The sequence below is a fragment of the Delphinus delphis genome, chromosome 2 (genome assembly GCF_949987515.2).
Source record: "Delphinus delphis chromosome 2, mDelDel1.2, whole genome shotgun sequence".
NCBI classification, from domain to species: Eukaryota; Metazoa; Chordata; class Mammalia; order Artiodactyla; family Delphinidae; genus Delphinus; species Delphinus delphis.
Genome location: NC_082684.1, coordinates 166,787,440 through 166,808,869, shown reverse-complemented (window position 1 = coordinate 166,808,869; position 21,430 = coordinate 166,787,440). Strand labels below are relative to the sequence as shown.

General features: G+C 46.7%; 1 protein-coding gene across 17 annotated transcripts in view; it reads right to left on the bottom strand.

Annotated features, from left to right (window-relative positions):
* Window positions 1-21,430, bottom strand: part of KIAA1217 (KIAA1217 ortholog) — a 773,854-nt gene that overhangs the window by 321,019 nt on the left and 431,405 nt on the right. For 11 of the 17 annotated variants that reach the window (XM_060006222.1, XM_060006221.1, XM_060006223.1 and 8 more), the window contains exon 1: window positions 6,583-7,054. The exons of 3 other annotated variants lie outside the window; for them this stretch is intronic. In XM_060006222.1, the coding sequence (XP_059862205.1) occupies window positions 6,583-6,652 (70 nt within the window). In that variant the 5' untranslated portion in view covers window positions 6,653-7,054. Of the gene's footprint in view, window positions 1-6,582; window positions 7,055-21,430 lie in introns of those variants that run through there. 3 more of the 17 variants (XM_060006232.1, XM_060006235.1, XM_069540491.1) reach the window with 1 other exon arrangement.

Here is a 21,430-nt window from a genome sequence, read left to right as displayed (position 1 = left end):
CAGGTTGGTAAATATGTGGGCAATCTGAAGAGGTTCAGCCTTATCTTCTTGAGTGAGTGTGTGCATGTGAGTTTTGTATTAGCCAAATTTGTTATATATGTGATATAACACAGCTGACTTCCAAGTGGATTTTTACGATTACTTTTTTTTCTTTTTTTTTTTGACCATACCGCACGGCTTGTGGGATCTTAGTTCCCCAACCAGGGATTGAACCTGTGCCCCCTGCATTGGAAGCACGGAGTCCTAACCACTGGACCGCCAGGAAATGCCCTTGATTACTTCTGACATCATGAAAATAATATATTTGAAAAGTCATCCAGGATAGCTAGATTAATTAGCAGGATGGAATCGCTGGGAAGGTGATTTCTTCACCTGGACATAACACAAGCATCCACATACACCCATAAGGATAAACACTCCTGTTCTTCAACTACCAACAAGGGCAGAAAGTTCCATTCGGCCTTGCTTTGCCACACAGACTCACAAGAACCATTCTGTTTCATCTCAGGATCCTCAGAAGGGGTCGAAACCGCCAGAACAGCAATCCCTTGGAGACTGAAAAGAGTTTTGCACGTTCTTTGAGATAAATTGGGAAAGGAGCGGGGAGGGGCAGAGCTGGGAGTTCAGAGTCCATCTGTCAACATCCACTTTTGAGCAGCCCCCAACTCTGCGACCCTCCGAGCCCCACCCTTCCTAACACTGCCCACTAAGAAGGTCACGTCAATCTTAGGTTACTTCTCCATTTTTTCTGTCGTGTGGATTCTTCTAAAATGTCTCCAGGTGCTTACGGAGGTTTAAGGCGAGGTGGAGGGCAGCAGCGAACGGCACCAGTGCACTGCCCCTGGCAGACACCTAACTGCCCTGGGCGCCCACTCCCTCCCCTGCCTGCCCCTCACTCAGCTCTGGGCCCCATCTGCTCACGGGTCCCCACCAGGCCCCTGCTCCACTTTCACGGCACCCATAACAACCCAACGCTGTTCCCACACGAAGCCTCCCGGTCACTGGAGCCTCTCCCACCATGAGACTCAGTTCTTGGAAGCCACCGACTCCCATGCCCGAGGGAGAGGAGACTGCTCTCTCATTCCGGTCATCTGGGGAGAATGGGATCTTTCAGCCGAGGAGGAAACAAACAAAGGGGAGCAGCAGAGGACGCGTAGTCACAATTCCACAGCGCGGAGTCAGAGATCTCAAGTCCCACCAATTCCTCACCATCCACATGGACATGCTGTCCCAGGCGTGCAAACAGAAACACAGTGCTAACCCTTGCCTGGAGGGCACTTTGGTGCTAACATTTAAGTCTGGGTGTGTCGAGCTGTTTGCTATTCTGGGAATCGGGGTCAAACAAATAATGAAGCTGGAGCCTGGAGACAAGGCTTCCAGTTTTCCCTCCCTACCCCTCCCCAGCCCAGAGCCATCCCTCCGGCAGCCCGTTTCCAGCTGGGAGCTTCCAGGGGAGAATGGCCCCTCCAACCCTTCCCAAGCAGGAGTGGGTGGGGATCAAGAGAGCAGAAGTGCCAGGGAGAGACTCTTCTGAGTTTCAAAGGGCCTCCTGGCTGGGATGGAGGCTTCTGGAAAGGAAAAGTAGAAAGTGGGGACATGGGGAGGGGCAGGTATGTACCAGGTATGCCGGGGAGGCAGAGGATTATGGAAGATGGGTCATCCAAAGGTAGACACCCACACAGCAAATCATCCTGCAGGCGGAAGCCGCGGGAGCTGCCGAGACTGGCTTCTTGGCCCCCTCTCGGGTTGCCTGGGCTGGGTCGGCTGACCTGCAGAACGGGATCCGGACCTGGCATCATTTAGGCATCCCACGCCTGCCTGCTACCCGAGAGCCAGGAACAGGGCTGATGGCTTTTCTGACATTGTATTCCTGGGTCAGATTAGGCAGGCCCTGGCCTCCTAGGGAAGGAGTCCCCCACTGCTTCCTAGTGGCTGCTGGTCAGCTGTCTCTAAGGTGTCGCTTTTTCAATTGTGCCGGGATGCTCTCTTGCATCGGAACATCGCGGGGAGTTGCAGCTTTGACTCGCTGTACAATCTACCTGGATCTACCACGGCAGCAGCCACATTTTGTCTGTCCGTGTATTCAAACCATAACATCCTCCTGTGCACACAAAAGACAAGTGCATTTTCCAGTCCCCTTCATCTAGCTGGGGTCTTGTTCTAATCCCGGGCAATGCAATGTGGGCAGAAGTGATGTGGGCCACCTGTAGTCCTGGCCCCTGACCTCCTGAATAATCTTCCGTGCCCTTTCTCTTTCCCCTTTGGCCGGTTAAATGCAAAAGCTCCAGCAGAAGCCTCCCAGAGCCTGGGGAATGGCGTCATAACTAGACAGAAGGAACCTAGGCCCCGGGGTGGTCTGGAGGTAAACCACCCAGCAGTTCCACTCGGCCAAGAATGTCCACATTCCAGTGCGTTCAAAAGAATGAACCTTGATTATGCTAAGCCACAGACATTACGGCGATCAGGTTATCTGACTCCTACGTATCTATCACACATTCTGTTGGGGGCCCACAGGGTTCCTCAGTTTGCCAGCCCTCTTGTTAATATCATAAAGATCACCACCAGAGACAAACGGGCACAGAAATTACAGCTGAAACCAGATCATTATGTACATGGCTCTAAAAACCTTACAAAATTTAAAAAAAGAGGTTTCTGGAAGAGATTTTAGACAAAATAGCAACAGCCCCTCCCCTACCCAGGAGAGCATTCTTGTCTCAAAGGTTGGTTTGCTGATTAATTGATTGATTCATTTTTTTGCAAATATTTATTGAGTGACTGCTCTAAACACTGAAAGGAGTTAGGAAGTGTAGTGAAATGGCGATCTAGATAGACTTAATTCCCTTCCCTCAAAGAGGATCCACATTATAATTAGGGAGACAGACAACGAACAGATAATGTGCATATAAATGTCACATAGTGATAAGTGCTCTGAAGAGTAAAGCAGGATAAGAGACAGAAACCGATGGGGCAATTTTAGAGGAGACCGGAGCAGAGACCAAAATGTCTGGGACTCCCCGAGCTTGCATTCTGTGGGGCTGCCAATACTATTCTTTTTTCCAGCTTCATTTAGATATAATTGACATATAACCTTGTCTGAGTTTGAGGTGTACAATGTATTGAATTGATACACTTATATATTGTGAAATGATTACCACCACAGTAAATACTAGTATCTTAAGACACGGGAGAATCAGGGGTGGCAGAGGTAAGCAGGTGGCTGACTGCACTTCACTTGCACAGGGGTTTCAAGACCTTTGGGGCCAGAGCAAAAGCAGTCGCCTCAGGGCTGCTGTGGGTGGACAGGCATCCCCAGGAACCCCCAGGACCCCTCTGAGGAGTCCAGGGCCTTCAAAAGAAGCGTGATATCGTTAGATTCAAATTCAACCGCTAATTACTAAGCACCTCTGTGCACTTGCGAGTACCCTTTCACACTGTTATTACTCACTAGCTGACGATTTAGCCCTGGGAGCCTCATTTATAAGAGCTATTCTCGAGGTGACCATATGCGCCCAGTTTGCCAAACAGTTCTGGGTTACAACTGTCGTCCCAGCGAAATTATTTATAGCATTCCCCCCTTTCACTCTCAAAACTGTCTCGGTTTGAACAAGTTACATGATCACCCAAGGGATCCTTATCTATTGTAGATTGATAAACTCAAAGCCCTGGGGTGGTATAATTAGCCTTCTGTTCAGCGCAAATTTCTTGATCGCTGTCTCATGCCTGGTGCTCAGTTAGGTGCTGGGGATGTGAAGACAAAGAAGGTATGTTCTCTGCCCCCGAACACCACACTGCCACCAGCATTACAATGCCAAATGCGATCAAGTGTGCAAGGATAGGAGTGGGCGTGTGGCATCTCGGGTGATGCCGGTATCAGAGGCCTGGTCTCCCTGCGTGGGCCTCTCGCGCATCAAAGAACTGGAGAGGAGGCCACACTCCTTCACAGCACCATTTTCACCCAGGACTCAACCGGATCTTAGAAATCTAACTGGGATTCTTAGCTCCCTTTCACAGTCTCTCCAGCCACCCCTTCCAGCCTCCCTGACCTCTAAATGCTGGTGTGCCCTGGGGCGCATCTCTGGGACCTTTCCTTCTGCACATGGACCCAATCCTAGCCCATCTTTCACAATTCCCGGTCCCCTCTCCTCAATTCCAGCCATGAATATCCAAATCGCAATCAACATCATCTCCACTTGGACGCCTGATAAGCCTCTCGATCCCACCATATCCAAAAGATTTTCTGCTCTCCACCCACTTCCAAGCCATTAAACACCCTCTCAGCTACTCCTCTCAAACACTTTCCCATTCAGGTAAATGGCAACTCCCCAAAGGCGCAGACCAAAATTTTTGAACTCATCTCTGACTCCTCTGTCTCTCGTACACCCCCATATCCAATACCTTGGCAAATCTGGCTTCATCCTCAATACTCTACTACCCTACCCGCTGGCCCAAGCGAGGGCCTGGTTTACTGTGGAAGCCTCCCAACTGGGCTCCCTGCCCTCCCCCACTCCCACTGGGGTGATTCTCAGTACAGCACCCAGGATCTACCCTTTATGAGACCACTCAGACCTGCCAGCAGCTCCCACCTCCCTTGAAACAGATGCCCAAGTTCTTACTACACTCTCACAGGCCCTACCTGATATGGCCTAGAATTATCTCTTAACCTCTTTTCTTCCCGTCCTTTCCCCACTCTGTTCTTTGAAAATGCTCTTCCTTCTTTCGGATGTTTGTTCAAATATCACAGCAGTGACGTTCTCCCTAAGCAGTGACCTTACTACGGGTTCACCCCCTGCCCCCTCCCCACACTCAATCCTCCCTTTCCCTGCCTTATTTTTCCCCACGGCCTTATTTCCACCTAACAGAGTTACTAGCTAAAATAAAAGATGCCCAGTTAAATTTGAATTTCAGATAAATAACGAATAATTTTTAGCATAAGTATGTCCTGAATATTGCATGGGATATACTTATACTAAAAAATTATTTGCCGTTTATCTGAAATTCAAATTTAACTAAGCATTCTGTATTTTTCTTTGCCAAATCTGGTAACCCTGCCACCTAATATGCCATCTCTTTTCCTTATTTGTTCATTGTCTAGCTCCACCACTCCCCTTCCCCCCAAACTTGGCCCTCAGAATAAAAATTCAATGAAGGCAAGTGTTTTTAGTCTATTTTGGTCATTGCTGGATCCCCAGCAGCTAAAACAGTAACTCCCAAGTAACAGATGCTCAATATTCGTTGAATGAATGAAGAAAGAAAGTGATCACACTCAGTCTGACGGTCTCCAGCCTGTGAAGTATCTTCGAATTGCTACGGTTGTTTGAAAGTCGTTTCTTAAATCGGTCCCACTCTTGTTGCCCCTCTAGATTCTGAGTATTTTTATTTCAACAGAAGCCCAGAGGTTGAATTCCTGCTGGAGGATCCTGTCTATCAACATGGGGAGAGAAAGGGAGGCGAGGGAGCCCCACTGAGGAGAGCGTGGTGCTTTGGAAGCACAAACACAGCTGGCTAGTTGATGGCTATGCGACTGGGATTCTCCAGGATTTACTGGTCTTAAGGTTTCCTGCATTTCACTGGTGGGTGGGTGGGAGTGTGTGTGCGTCTATCTCTTCTAATTGCATTTTCTTCTATCTGGCTTAGTTTTGCATTTTCGGTGCGGATGAGTCATTCGTTACTTCCCTTTTGCCTTTTTAAAAAACACACACCTTTCCCCCTGTGCAGTTGCTTCTCCCACGCACATCACAGCAGCCCGGCAAACACCGTTACTAACTGGCCCCCGGATGAACCTGGGGTAGGCTGGGGGCTGGGGGCTTCTCGATTGTTTGGTGTCTGAACATGCTGCCTGTATGATACTGCAGGGTAGGCTCTGGAATCACAGACGTCAGACACTGCACAGCAAAGGAGTCCTTTCTCCACTGCAACCCAACCCCACTGCAAAATTTCTTTGGAACAACATAGGCTTCTGGAAATTCCCTACAGAAAAGACAAGTCTATTATAAACACAAAGGGAAACTGCTCGGAGAAAATTATCTAACAGCTCCCAACTTTTGAATGAAAGCATACAGAAAATTCACCGAGTTTTCCATCTCTCCCCCACTTGGACAAGTGCTCCCCTGCTGTTCCGATCTGGAAAAGAAAACAGCCCAAACTCTGCGATTTAACTCTCAAATACGACAAAACTTGCATCCAACGTGCCTTTGCCTCATGGAATCCCCCAACCAATGAATGGAAGTGTTGCCGTCCCAGAAAGAGCTTTCCAGAAAGAGCTCCTCTCTCCCACGGCTGGAGCCGTGAGTATGAAAAGCTGCTTTTAGCGATATATTTGTCATTGCCTAGAGATCTAGCACGTACTGACGGCTTACGGGGCTACAAACGTGACATCACCCCGCCACTTCTTTTACTAACTAAGCAAATCCTTCCAGAGATAAAGTCCAGCTCACAGCTCTCCACTCAGTTTGGGAAACGCACCACCCCAAGAAATACGCCTTTTCTGTGCCAGGCGCCCGGTCTGCAGTTCTAAAAAGCAGCCTCCAGCGGCGAGGGACACGCGGAACCGTAACTCCATCTTTGAATGAGCCTGTTACTTACCCTGCATCTGTCTGCTGTCTGCTGAGTAAGGAAGGCACGGCTCACATTTCTGGCTTTCATTTTCTTCCATTGTCCCTGCCTACGGCCCAGGCCCTTCGCTGGTCTTTAAACTTCAGAGCGCAGTTCTGAAAAAGCTCCCAGAAAGCGCCTGGAAGGGGGCCCGGGGGTGGGGAGGAGGGAACGGTGCGAAACCCCACCCCAAACTACTCTCCACTCCGGTACAAAGTCTCTCTCGCCGGGGAAAACTGCATTCCAGCGCCGGGCCTCCCGCGTCCCCCCGCGCGCGCGTCCCCGCGTCCGTCCGTCTGTCCGCCCGCCCGCGGGCCGGGCCCCCGAGGAACGCGGGCTGTGCCCAGGCCAGCCCCGCGCCGCGCGCTCCCGTAGGCCCCAACAGGTGATGCGCTCTCCTGCCCGGGACCCGCACGGCCTGTGGCCCCTGCCACCAACTGCGGCGACTCCGCAGCCTAGGAAGGAAAACATTTCCCAGGATCGCCGGCAGGAGCCTTTGCTGGAAGCCGCTTCTCCCGTCTCTTTAATCTCAGACACAGAATCAGCCTTCCCAATAGGCTGATATCCAGAGAAATAAACAGCCGACTGCGGAACGTCCCAAATTTCAGTGAAATCCCATTTTAAAAGGACAGTGAGAAAGACAGGGTATATGCTGAAGGTTCTTGAGTAAACACTCCGGCACCAACTGTTTAGAACTTGATTAACAGACACAAAGAGGCAGCTGACTTTTCACGCAATCAACTTCAATCTCTTCAGCTGGACTTATAAAGTCTGTACTCCTTTCCCTACACTTTCTCGACTCTTCTTCCTCTCCCCAACATACACACACACACACACACACACACACACACACACACACACACACACACACACACACACACACACGTTGATCACAAATCTGAAAAGCAAACTAGTAAAATCAACCTTTTGAATCTCTCCAGTTAATGACTTTAAAATATTTGAATGGATTCAATGCTTTTCTTTGGAAGGGACAGGGTTACATCCAACTTACTCATTCTCCCTTTAAACTACCTACAAATATTTATTTTGTTCTTTACCCAGTCCTTGAAACACTGGCAAATTTCCCAGAAAGTGAAAAGAGGAGGCACAGTGTCCACACAAAAAAACAACAACAACAAAACGGGAAACTAATCTGAGCAACGTGGGTGCTGCTGTTTCAGATACGGACAAGTAACACACTCGCTGGTAGGGAGAGCGTGATACTTTAATCTGTAGGAGCCCCATCATTTTGGGGGGTGGGGAACATAGAGGTTAGGCCGCTGCCCATAACTTGAGCCAGTTTACAGGTCATTCAGGCAAGGTTTTAGATTAATTTAGATGAAGAACGTGTGCAGAACAATGGCTGGCCTATGCTCCTGATTCTGACCTTGAGTCACCTGTGTGCTTTGGCAGCGTGGGGGACATATTTTGGCCACTTGGGAGAAGAAAGATTCGGAAGGCTGTAAAGGACAAAGAAAAGTCATCCTGCCAGGAGGTGAGCTCAACTCACATCAGGAAGGGAAGAAGAGACCCCTCAACTCCTAAAAGAATTTTTCTTGAAACCCAAGAAGTGGTAGATCATCTAGAAAGTTAAAGCCAAGCCTGGTAGCAGGAAGGCAGGCAGTTGGGTTTGAAGGCGCAGGTAACTCAAGGACTCCGTGACTTTGCAACAGAAGGACCTGGTAATCTTGCTTTAAGGAGGAGCTAATCTTACACAGTTTCTGTACTGGTAGCCTGCGGCAAAAGCCAGCCGAATCTCCTTTCAACCTGACTATTTCCTTGGGTACAAAGTGCTTATGAAGGAGGGATCTGTGTTCAGGCCCCCAGGTCCAGATTATCCGGATCCTTGTATAGATGTTGTGTATTTGTCTTCAGATGATTCATGCCAGAAAGGATGGGGGCAGGGCAGACGGAGAGAGAGAGCAACCCTGCAGCACCAGGTCATCAGCGTAAACCAGATGTCCCTGGGCTTTGGGCTCTGACATCAACCTGACTCGATGTGGTGAGTGAAGAGCCTGCTTCTGGCAGTTTCCACCTGTCACCTGACACAGTACAGAGGCCCAGGAGAGTGCAGGGTCCCAGGATGAAGGAGGTAGCAAGGCACCTCCAAGGGCAGTCCTCAACAAGCAACAGCACCCCGCCCTACCTGGGCCCTTCCAGACTAGCTCAATCCAGGAAGAAAAGATCCATTTTGAGATGCAGATTTTGCCTGCCTGGGGCTGTTTGGAAAGTGTGAGAGCAGAAGAGCTCCTCTTGATGACGCCCAGGTAAGCAAGATGGGGGCAGCTCTCCAAGCATCCTGAACTCTGCTTAGTTTCCTGGCAGCCCAAGGAACCCCCTTGGGGGACCACGTGTCTTAGCTGATCGAACCCTCCCCTCCCCCAAAGCAAAGCAGACTGCTGCCTCTGTAGACATTCCTCGAAGCAGAATTCTCTGGGGAATGCACAAAAGAAAAAGGCATTAGCAGTGAAGATCATTAACATAAATCGTTAAGGACCATGAAATTTAGACATATTTACAGTAAAACATGTTCTCCTGAAGTCAAACTTTCTGACCACAATATGGGGGAAAGCTTCTTCTCTACTCATTACTGGCCCTTTGTTCCTCCTCCTTGAGCACAGGAACTGGCAACACTTTGAGAGGCTCTGTGTTAATGCCATGGCACTATTCTATACATCTCTCCCCAAAACACACAGCCCTTTACTAAGAACTTTTCGCTGATTGTCAGTTTCTCTGAAAGGGGTCTCTGGAAAACAGTAACTGTATTCTACAATCTACATTAGCTTAGTAACTCATATCTTCATGAAACACACTATTATTGTCATTGCCGTTACTGTGGAGATGTTCCTTCTGGAAGAAACACTATTTGAACTGGATGTATACAAGGCTTTTCAGTTTAATTTAATTTCTGGATTAAAAAATTGCTAGGACAAACCAATCTGCCTACTGCCAGACTTTGAAATTTGCTGTGAAAGGCGTAAGGAAAGCGGGAAGAACTTGACATGTGATTCTCCCACAGTCACATAGAGAACTACAAGAGGTTACCAGCAGGCTACATTTTCAACTCCATTTCAGTTAACCAGCAAGGGTGCAAGACGATTTCTTGGTTAATGGCTCCATATGTTGGCAATTTGTGACTCAAAGTGAGCTAAGACACAGAGACGTGTCATTTAGAAGGAAAGACGGGACTTCCCTGGCAGTCTAGTGTTTAAGGCTCCACGCTTCCAACGCAGGGGATGTGGGTTCGATCCCTGGTTGGGGAAGTAAGATCCCACATACAGCGTGGTGTGGCCAAAAAAAAAAAAAAAAAAAGAAAAACATATCATCTGAATAAAGACAATGTAAAAATAAATAAAAGGAAAGACAACTGATGAGATAAAAGAGTGATGTAAGGGCAAATGGTGATTTTGCACTCAGAGCAAACCTATGACTGGACTGGGCCATTACTGGTTGTGATAATAGAACTTCAACAGGCATCGCCATGCTGGGCATTAATCACAAAAACCATAAACTGTTGTGTATGACTTCTCGGCAGGCCTATTTAATTACAGGGCTGAGGAAAGCATGTCAACTGCCTTTGTGTAAGTTTTTCAAGAGAGAAATCATGGCTGGAATCAAGCATTTGTGGAATTGTGCTGCTATGTTTCAATTTTTGTTTTCTTTCCTTTTTTTTTTAACTTTAAACCCTATTAAGAACACGAGAGCTTAAAATGGTATGACATTGGGACACAAAAGAAATAATTATTGCTGGGCCAAGTCGTAAAATATAATTTTCCAAGGCCTTGATAACTGTGAAAGTCAAACAAAACGAAGTGAAAAACGAGCAACAATGTTTCAATCAGAGACCTCATGTCTGACGTGTCACCCACCTCCTTTTCTAAAGGACACACTGTTGTGTGTCACTCTGTAAGTCAGAAATAAAGGACTTTTGACAACTGGGAAAACATTTGCTTAAATGGGTGATCTGGTGAATGAAATGCAGGATCTTCAATCCTACTGTTGCCAGCTGTGTGTCAGCTGGGTAGGGCGACTGTATACTTAAATATAAACCAGAGCACTTGTGATAGGGAAAGGGGACACCATTAATAATGACAACAGGACAAGATGCAGAAAGTATGACTGTCCCTGGCAAACCAGCACAGATGGTCACTTACGTGTAGTCCAAGATAAGCCCTACGTACTCCTCTGGTTTCCAAATGCAAAATGAACATAATAATGCTGCTTGAGTTTCCCAACACAGACCTCAAAAGAGAAACTTAAGCATTAGTTAAAGGTGTGAACCTCATCTCTGTATTACAAGCCCCACCAATTTCACATCAAGAAACACAAATTCTACAATATGATATTCTGTATGATTCATCCACCAAAACAGAATTTTCCTTTCTGTGTTTAGGGCGAAGATCTCACAGATGGGACCAGGTAAGCATTTATAGCTCCAGCATCTCTCCACAGAATAACCAATCTTCCTCACAGTTCTTAAAATCCCCATTGCTCCAAAGAGACCCTGCTGGCCAAGGAGAAGGGAGGTGGCCAAGAGCCCCCCGCTCCACTCAAGTCTCTCTATTCCGATGTCCTGGAACTTTCCTCCCCGACGTCATAACAAATTCCTCATGAGCCACACTTAGATCCAATGTGCTAATGCTTTAAGCAGATTTGCTTTCTTTTCAAAAGAATCCATTGATGTTAGTTTTTATTGGGGTTTCTTTTTATCTCTTTTAAGTTGCTAGATACAGGAGAGCACAGACCTCCTCTGCAACACACTGCAGCTAAGCTGCCAGGTGTGCAGTACGTCAGGGTGGAGCTCATGCGGGGTCACCGCAGACCCGGTCTGGATCCCAGGTGGCAGCTTTTAAGTGAAAACTGCAACTTGTATATGCTCATGCCTTTTCTCCCAGAGTGAACTAAACCACGACATAGTCCACAGAATTCCTAAAGGCCCAGGATGGAATCCACGGCAATGTGAGAACTTCCACAGACGTTAGTGCCCTGCTGGCTTCCTCGCTTTTCCCAGTGATACCATTATGAGCCCTTTCAGTATGGAGTATTTGGTGAGGCCTCATTGGAAAGGGACTTCGCTGGCCTATTTCTGCTTTGGGGCTTCTCCACATGGCCTCCCTCAAAAGCTGCGGTGAGCCATCGGGGGTCGTGGGGGAACAAGAACTAAGGGGAGCCAATCACAGAGCCAGAAGACTGGGATCCTGTGGTTCCCTTCTCCCCACTGGCCTCCCCCATTCTGCAGATGAGCAAACTGAGGCCCGGAGCGTTAATGCCAGTCAGGGTCCTGTCCCTCCTGTATCCTGGTCAGCCTTCACCCTGTTAAACTTGCTGAATACTTAGGATCTTTTTTTTGTTTGTTTTAATTTTTATTGGAGTATAGTTGATTTACATCGTTGTGTTAGTTTCAGGTGTACAGCGAAGTGAGTCAGTTATACATATATCCACTCTTTTTTAGATTCTTTTCCCACATAGGGCATTACAGAGTATTGAGTAGAGTTCCCTGTGCTAGACAGTAGGTCCGTATTAGTTATCTACTCTATACATAGTAGTGTGTACATGTCAATCCCAATCTCCCAATTAATCCCTCCCCCCTACTTAGGATCTTTTATCCTCTTTTCTCACGACCACCTTAGGGGGTCTCTCAATTATTCTAATTCCTTTTGCTCTACTGAAATGAAGAATCAAGTCAGGGTTGGTAAAGGGGAGGTTATACCCAGCTTCTAAAATCCCTCTCCCCTCGACTATAGAATTGGGTCTGGTATTATTCGGGGAGCACTGCTGTACAAGCCACGCGGCACCAGGCATAGCACCCTCTCTGCTCACTGAGACCTGGTGTGTGCTGGTTCTGTACCGCCATGGACCATCCCAGGTGGGCAGGGCTTCCCTGAGGAGGTGAGGCTGGGACCAGCCATCAGAGATGCTGGAGAGGAGCCTGGACATGGTCAGTAGGGGAAAGAGCCCGTGAGATGAGCTGGGGGAGGCGTGGCCGGGAAGGCACACCTGTACAGTACAGGGGTGGGGTGTGGGGCCCTGAGAGCCTGCCCTGGAGGTGACCTTGATTCAGCAGAAACCAGGTCTACAGACGTGCGTCTTGGGGCCCTAAGGGGAGGGGATGGTCCTTACTGCTCCCTCCCCTGAGCCTCTGCTCTCCTCCACCCCTACCTCTAGAACTCAGAGCTCCTTACCTTTCCTACCAGGGCAGGGGAACCCATTTCAAACTGGACTGATGGTCTCCCTATGCTTCAGTGCCAAGTAAACGTTGAACTAGACTTCGTTTCAATAATGCATCTAGACTTGTTTTTTCAGTTTTCTCAGCAGTTCTTAGCTTTGGTGAGTAACAGCGACAAACTTTATTTGTAAGAGAGCCACCGACAGCAGAGAATGGAAAGGTCAGTGCAAATACACGGCCTTTCGGTTCCCGCGAGGTGGGGAGAGAGGGGAGGGGTGGGGGAGGGGAGGGGGAGGGAGGGGAGGGGGTGGGGGGCAACAGGGGTACGCAGTGACACCGGGATGGCGCGGAGCTGGCCGAGTTCACCCCGCACGTGGAGTACGGCGCTGCCGATGCTCCTAGGACGCGGGGTGCCCCGGGAGTGCAGTGGGGTACGGGATGCTGCAGCAGCCCCGCCCCGAGCCTCAGCCCTCCAGCTTCTTCACCCTCTAGTTTTACGGTCAATTCCTGAAAACCAATCATGTGCTTCAGAACTTAAGTATTTTTACAGCGATTTCATTTTTCTCTCCCCCAACCCGGCCCCTAGAATTTAAGAGGTGGGGAGAATTTCTGTTTCTTGCAGATGGGAGAAACAGTTTTAATAATGAAGGACCTAATTTCTGGGGCCAAGTGGGTGGGTGGGGTGCTGAACTTGGGGAGGGAGATGAAGACCTCCGGCCTTTACCAACCACTCTGCAGCTCAGCTTCTCTGCCTTCCAGCCGGAGGGGGGTGGGAGGGAATTTTGTGTTCATCCCCATGTGCTTAAAATTCGACGTTTCCCAGGTTATGCTGTTTTGCTATTGAAACATAGCTTTTTGCAAACTTCATGTTCTCTGGAGTGGACAAGGTTGGGATCATAATTAGAAGCTGGGCCAGGGTTTCCATAACACTATATTAGGAGTCTAATCTGTGTTCCATGATTGATTTCATAAAAATGAAAGGAATGAAATGATAACAGGTAGTTTCTACCTGGTCCCTCACATATATACATCCGCCATTCAACACACCCACAGCCAATATGCATAAGAACCCCAGGACCCTGATAAACGACAAACTGGTGTGTACAGTGAAAAGGGGACCAGCAAAGCAAATTCCAGGCTTGCCCAGCTCACAAGCACCTTCTGAGGAAGGCACTGGGGAAGCTTCTCTATGCCACCCCCAAGCCTGACCTTGGTCCAGCCACTAGGGATTAGCACCCTGATGGGAGAGCCTGGTGGGAGAGCTCTGATGCTCTGGGCTGGGGAGGGGTTAAGAGACCCAGTCAGGTCTTCCCTCTTCTTTCTTACAGCATTTGCATACGAGCCATATAGAAAAGAGATGGTTTGCCCAGGACTTTGGGTGTTCCCAGGATGTGGAAATTCTGGGCTTAAAACCTGGGAAGTCCCAGGGAACTTGGGTTGGGTTAGTCACCCCAGATGCAAGCATATGGTGGGCAAAAAGCTGAGACCCACAAACAGAGACATTAGCAGGGAAAAGCCATGGGAGAGAGAGAGAGAGAGAGAGAGAGAGAGAGAGAGAGAGAGAGAGAGAGAGAGAGAAGAGAGAAGGGAGAAATAAAGAGTAAGCAGGGACTCCCCTGGTGGTCCAGTGGTTAAGACTCTGCGCTTCCATTGCAGGAGGAGCGGGTTTGATTCCTGGTCAGGGAACTAAGATCCCGCATGCCACGCAGCCAAAAAAAAAAAGAGTAAGCGGCAGCCACAGGAAAAAAAGACCAGGTAGGCACGAAACAGCTGTACGAGGACAAGGACAGATCCCTGTTGGTTTCCCAGAGTTGCTGTCATCCCCGTCCTCATGTAGCTACTGCTGTACCTAATAAATGTCAAAGAACCATGTCCAACTGCTCAGGATGCCTGGCAAAGCCATTCCCTAATCTTCCTCCCTCCTCAACCCAGCCTATGTGCAGTTCTATCCCCTGTCACCTGAACAGGTCTCACCTGTGAAAATCAGGACATCCAAGTGAAGAGTTTACAGAATCACTTCTGAAATAAAATAATATAAATATGGTTTGGTACATCTTCAACACACACTTTCTTTGTCCTATCTTTTTAAAGATTTAAATTGCCCTTGGCTGCAAGTTTTTACACTAAAAGATTTATTTCAAGAGGTTCCCCAAATTCTACAGGTAAATTTATACAGACTGGATTGAGGAAAAGAACAAAACCTACGAAAAGCAAATGGTGGGCACTTCCCTGGTGGTGCAGTGGTTAAGAATCCGCCTGCCAATGCAGGGGACACGGGTTCAAGCTCTGGTCCAGGAAGATCCCACATGCTGCGGAGCAACTAAGCTCGTGTACCACAACTACTGAAGCCCACACGCCTAGAGCCCACAAGCCACAACTCCTGAGCCCGCATGCTGCAACTACTGAGGCCCACGCACTTAGAGCCCGTGCTCTGCAACAAGAGAAGCCACCGCAGTGAGAAGCCCACGCACTGCAACGAAGAGTAGCCCCCGCTCTCCACAACTAGAGAAAGCCCACACGCAGCAACAAAGACCCAACGCAGCCAGAGATAAATAAATAAATTTATGAAAAAAAGAAAAAGGAAAGGAAACTGAAAGTTACCTTGTTTAAGGCAGTATTTCTAAAAGTTCAGCCATTTATATTCTGCAACCAAATTTTCATATTATATTAGTATGGACTTTATATTGACTCACTTAAAAAGATTAAGCTTTTTCTCATCTATAATATTGTTAAAAGTATGGGTTTGATAATTATATATTTTCTTACATATAGTAGAGTAGACACATAACTGGTTTTTAAAAGTAAAATGTTTTGTTGGTGTAACTCTTAAAAGTGCCTCATAAGACACTGCCGTGTGGAGTACTGGTTTAGGTTAAAGGTGACCCATCCAACCATGGCATCATTCATTCATACCATCACTTGTTCAAGAAGTTATCGAGCACTCCCTTGCCATTGGCGGATGTTAAGGATGGAGGAAGTGATGAGACAAGCCATAGATTTGTGAATGTTTATCATACTGCACAGTATTTATTTGCTCATATGTGAGCCTCTGTCATGAGATTGTAAGGTCTCAAAGGAGTGAGAATAGCTTTAGATCATTTTTGAATCCCCAGCTCATACCACAGCCCTTGGCCCACTGAGACACTGAGAAAATGTTTTGCATGGTGGGATCAATGAAGGAATGATGGTACCATGTAGACTAAGAAGATAATATCTATGTTGACTTAATTAGAGAATGATGAGAAGATTTCTAGTAAAGGTATAAAGCAGGGGCATGGAAGGAGGAGCAACCATATTTATCAAGAACAGGAAAGACGGGAGCGAGGGTGCCATGTGGTCTCAAAGAATAAATAGAGTGTCACCAGGCGAATCTCTGGGGAACGAGCATTTCAACTCAGGGAACCCGAGTGCAATAGCCAATGCCTTGAGAGCATGAGTTGTGGGGTATGTGTTGGGGAGTGTGGGGAGTAGGGGATGGTGACAAATAATGGCCGAAAATGAAGACATTTTTAAAAATTAATGGTGGGCAGAAGACCCGAATAGACATTTTTTTCAAAGAAGATATAAAGATGGCCAACAGGTACATGAAAAGATGCTCAGCATCACTAATCATCAGGGAAATGCAAACCAAAATCACAATGAGATCTCTCACACCTGTCAGAATGGCTATCATCAAAAAGACAACAAGTAATAAACGTTGGTGAGGAGGGAACCCCTGTGCACTGTTGCTGGGAATATAAATTGGTGCAGCCACTGCGGAAAACAGCATGGCTGTTCCTCAAGAAACTAAATATAGAACCACCATGTGATCCAGCAATTCCACTCCTGGGTATATATCCGAAGAAGACGAAAACAGTAATTCGAAAAGATATATGCACCCCGATGTTCATAGCAGCATTATTTATAATAGCCAAGACATGGAAGCAACCAAAGTGTCCATCATTACATGTAGGGATAAAGAAGATGTGGTATATACACAATGGAATGTTACTCAGCTATAAAAAAGAATGAAATAATGCCATTTGCAGCAACATGGATGGACCTGGAGGGTATTACTCTTAGTCAAGTAAGTCAGACAGAGAAAGACAAATACTGTACATTTTCACTTATATGTGGAATCTAAAGAATAAAACAAACGAATGAATATAACAAAACAGAAGCAGATTCACAGATTCACAGATACAGAGAATAAACTAGTGGTTACCCATGGGGAGGAAGGGGGAGGGGCAAGATAGCAGAAGGGGATTAAGGGGTACAAACTGCTAGGTATAAAATAAATAAGACACAGCACAGGATGTAATCTACAGCACAGGGAATATAGTCAATATTTTATAATAATTTTAAATGGAGTATAATCTATAAAAATATCCAATCATTATGTTGTACACCTGAAGCTAATATAACATTGTAAATCAACTCTAGTTCAATTATTTTCTAATTTTTAAAAAATAAATAAAAAATTGATGATGGGGATGGGGATTGGCAGATTGTTAAAACAAGTAAGGGCCATTTCGAGGGTTCTTGCATTTCAAAGGAGAAGTTTAACTTGTCATCTGTAGGCCATGAGGGGTGAATGGACCAAATCCGTGCTTTAGAAAGTGATTCTGTTCGCACAGTGGGGGCTTTATTGCATGGAGTGGCGGGGAGGGGGCAGATGAGCAGCAGGGCAGTTAGTTTGGAGCTATAATAAACGAACCGTTTCATGGTGTGTCTGCTGGGGTCATGGGCAATGTCTCTCTGTTACCCCTTCCCGCCTTCTCTGCGTATTTGTTCACAAGAGCACATGCTCTGCGATCTGCCCACTCTGGTTTAAATATTCTCCCAAGGAAAAGCTCATCGATTTCACACCAGTCTGAGTCACTATGACACAGAAGTTACATAGACCAGCATCTATGTTTATCCAATAAGAAAAAAAAAATCAACAACAATAAGTGTGGCCTGGTGAACAAAAAATCCAAAGATAACAAAACAGAGGCAGTAAACTAGTAATTAACAAAGTGCTGTTTCATTCAGGTTCTCAGTTTACACAGAAGCAAATTCCTGCTCACTCTTGAGCTGTGTGATCTTGGAGGAGTGGTTTTGTTTGTTTTTAATAAAGCTGATTTGCCTCTTTTAAATAATTGTTTTGCCTAAATTTATTTATTTGTTTTTCTTTTGCTTTGTTTTGGTTTTTGGCTGCATTGGGTCTTCGTTGCTGTGCATGGGCTTCCTCCAGTTGCGGCGAGTGGGGGCTGCTCTTCGTCGCGATGTGCTGGCTTCTCATTGTTTTGGCTTCTCTTGTTGTGGAGCAGAGGCTCAGCAGTTGTGGCACATGGGCCTAGTTGCTCCGCAGCATGTGGGATCTTCCTGGACCAGGGCTCGAACCCGTGTCCCCTGCATTGGCAGGTGGATTCTTAACCACTGAGCCACCAGGGAAGCCTGGATGAGTGGTTATTTAACCTCTCTGGGCCCTGGGGTTTCTCACCTGTAGAATGAAGGCTTTAGGCTGGATAAATTCTGAGACCCCTCGCCATGATAACCTAATATCTCAGTTCTTCTAGTACAGCTTTTGCAGACAACCCAGGCTCATGTCAGGAGGAAGGATAACAACTCAGGCTGGAGCGTCTTTGTTCTTAAGCAGCTCTTCCATCCGGGGCCCCAGCTGTACTAATGGGAGGGAGCAGAGAGTTGCTTATGCTTTATTCCCAGCGTTCTACCTTGAGTACCAATGCTGTCTGCACATACAAGCTACAGCCTAGCTCTTGAGGCCTCGTCTTTACACAGAGGCTGAGCGGGGCACACACTGAGCTCTAAGGTGAGGAGAAGCACGTGGCTTTCGTCACCTTGAGCTGCTCATATTTCTCCAGGAGTGTCAGCATGGAGACTCTGAGTCCAAGCGTGAGTCTCTGCTCCATCCCTTACTTGCTATGCCAACATGGGCAAGTGACTTCAGTTTTCCTACCAATAAGATGGACATAATAGTAGTACCTACCTCATAGGGTTGTTATGAGGATAAAAGAAGGACGGTACCCGGCCCCTCGTAAGTGCCATTTTAGTGTGGTCAATGAATAAATAGAACCTGATAGGCAGTGCTATCAATCTCAGTGATAACATGATAAACCATCCTTTATCATCCCCATGTGGGTCATGATCCCTAAGAGAGCCAGACAGGTGACTAAGTCTGGTGGGTCAAAGTAGAAAGTGACGTTGCTGGGCAGAACCCCGAGATCCGTTGGTATTCATCAGGTCATTCCCACACGGTGATACGCATAGCTATTCCCTCTCTACTAAATTCAGGGAATTTATTTTGGCATTTTTCTTCAAAGTCTGTAGAGCTCTCAACAAAAATAAAATGCAGTGACCTCAGTAATCTAAACATAATGGAAATAACAAGAATAGATTCGGATGAGGCACGCCCAGTGACATTACGTTTGCAAGACTGATTGGGAAAATTAGAACACGTTGAAATTTAGTGTAGGAAGCACCTGCCAGGAACAAACTTGTTCCCCAGTTAGAGAGACTGGGAGTCCCCACCCTTGCCCCACCAGTAACCTTTCCAAAAAAAAGGTTGTAGGCCTTTATAACCAAAGCATTTTTACTCCATGTTGAGGTCAAAATCCATTTCACGCAACCCTGGGGACGCAAAGAGAATTAGCCAGAGAATCCTACACAGCTGGGGGCGGGTGGCGGGGGAGGCAGGAAGCCTGGAATCTGATAAACACAGTACTCATGGATGACAGCACTCTGAAAACACAGTCAGGGATTCATAGTATGGTTAGAATGGGATTTGGTCACCTCAGGGCTATCTGGTTCTATAAGGGAGAAAACCCTTAAGCAATATAGCACAGAAGTAGTATCTATGTTTGGATATTCATTTAACAGGTCCACAAACCACTTCAGAGCAGCTACAAGCAGGGACGTAATGGGAAGGACACGGGAGTGATGTTAGATGCGGCTGGACAGGTGGTGGTCCCATGCATTCCATGCACAAGGAGTCTGCTTTATCCTGTAAGTGCTGCAGAGACATGATCTGTGTTTTAGACCAATGTGTGTGGAGAATGTATTTCAGAGAAGCAGAAAAAGGGACCACACTAAAGTGTCTGTTATAACAGTTCAGGGGAAAAGATGCAAGAATCTGACCTAAGGAGGAAGTAAGGATTAAAAGAGCAAGTAGATTTTTTTTTGATCATTTAAGAAAGTATTTATTGATTTGAAACATGAGTGCTTTAAATTTCAAGGGAAAGCTGAAGGCAAATTTTCATTAAAAAAACTTTTTTTTAGTTGAAGTATAGTTGATTTACAATGCTGTGTTAATTTCTGGCATAAAGCAAAGTGATTCAGATATATACACACACACGTGTATATACATTCTTTTTCATATTCTTTTCCATTATGGTTTATCACAAGATATTGAATATAGTTCCCCGTGCTAGACAGTAGGACCTTGTTGTTTATCCAGCCTATATATACTAATCTGCATCAAGAGCAGGTAGGTTTGAGAACTACCTAGGAAGTGAAATAGGCATGGTGTAAAGATGAACTGCATGTGGGGTGGCAGAAGTTGGGAAAGTGACCCTGTAGAGCTGAACAAACTCAGGTGACATAGCAACATCCCACCTAGGATTTTACACTGATATATTTGGGTCAGTACGACCACAAACAGACCCAACTCTTTCCAAAACAACTTCACCGTTCTAATAGCTTTCTGTTGGTACATTCTTTCACTGTCAGCAACTCAGCATCGCATGTTCTATGAAAGGAGGAAAAATCCAACATTCTGCCAAGACCCTCTTTTTTCATAAAGTTAGGAATAGCTCTGGGCACGTCACATGGCATTAATTTTGCATTATGTGCAATCTGATTGATTACTGTGTGCCAAATTATGAACGGTTACCAAGAAGTCTCAGGACCGTTTATCAAAAAGACGCTGTAGGTATGAGTTATAAAGGAAGGATGTGGCAGGAAAATTGGAGTCAACGAAAAATGTATTAGTCATGTAGGTGCTTTCACAATTTTAAAATTCCTGTGCCTAGTGATTTGTTCAATTTGCCTTGAGTGTGATTTCTAGAGCTGTGTGCCAACCCTCTGGTTTAACTGCACATCAAAATGAAATACGCCAGATGTTACGTCCAGCACCCAGCACAGTGCCTGGCTCATCACAGGGACTCTGGAAATACCTGTCAGATGAATGAATGAAAGTAAAGGCAGCGGTGGGCAGATTCAATCCCCAGGGCCTGAAACCTGGCCCAGGAGCTTCATGAAGTACAAAGAGGCTACAGAAGAGAAACATAGCCTTCTACGCCTCTTCCCTGGATCCAAGCACCTCTCGGGCTGGCTTTGGGGCTTAGGATCTGCCTGGACCTGCAGCTGTTTGCATCTTCCTTAATTATGTCACTTACTGCAGAGATAGAGCAGTTAGTCCAAGGGCACGAGAGGAGCAGGAACTCAAATTCCTGTGTAGATATTCGGCCACCAGAGGGCAAGAGAGTCAAAAGCCTGCGTCTGGGTGTCAGCGTTGTTGCCCTTTGCAGGGTGGAAACGTCCATGCTTCCCACGCAGCATTTCTTTTCACTGATAGCCCCCAATACTTGGTACAGCAGGAACAGTCGTATGATTTCACCGCCGAGATATTTGAAATAGCCACCTTTGGTAATGCTTTCCTCTTGTGCTAATCATAATTTAAAGACGAAACCA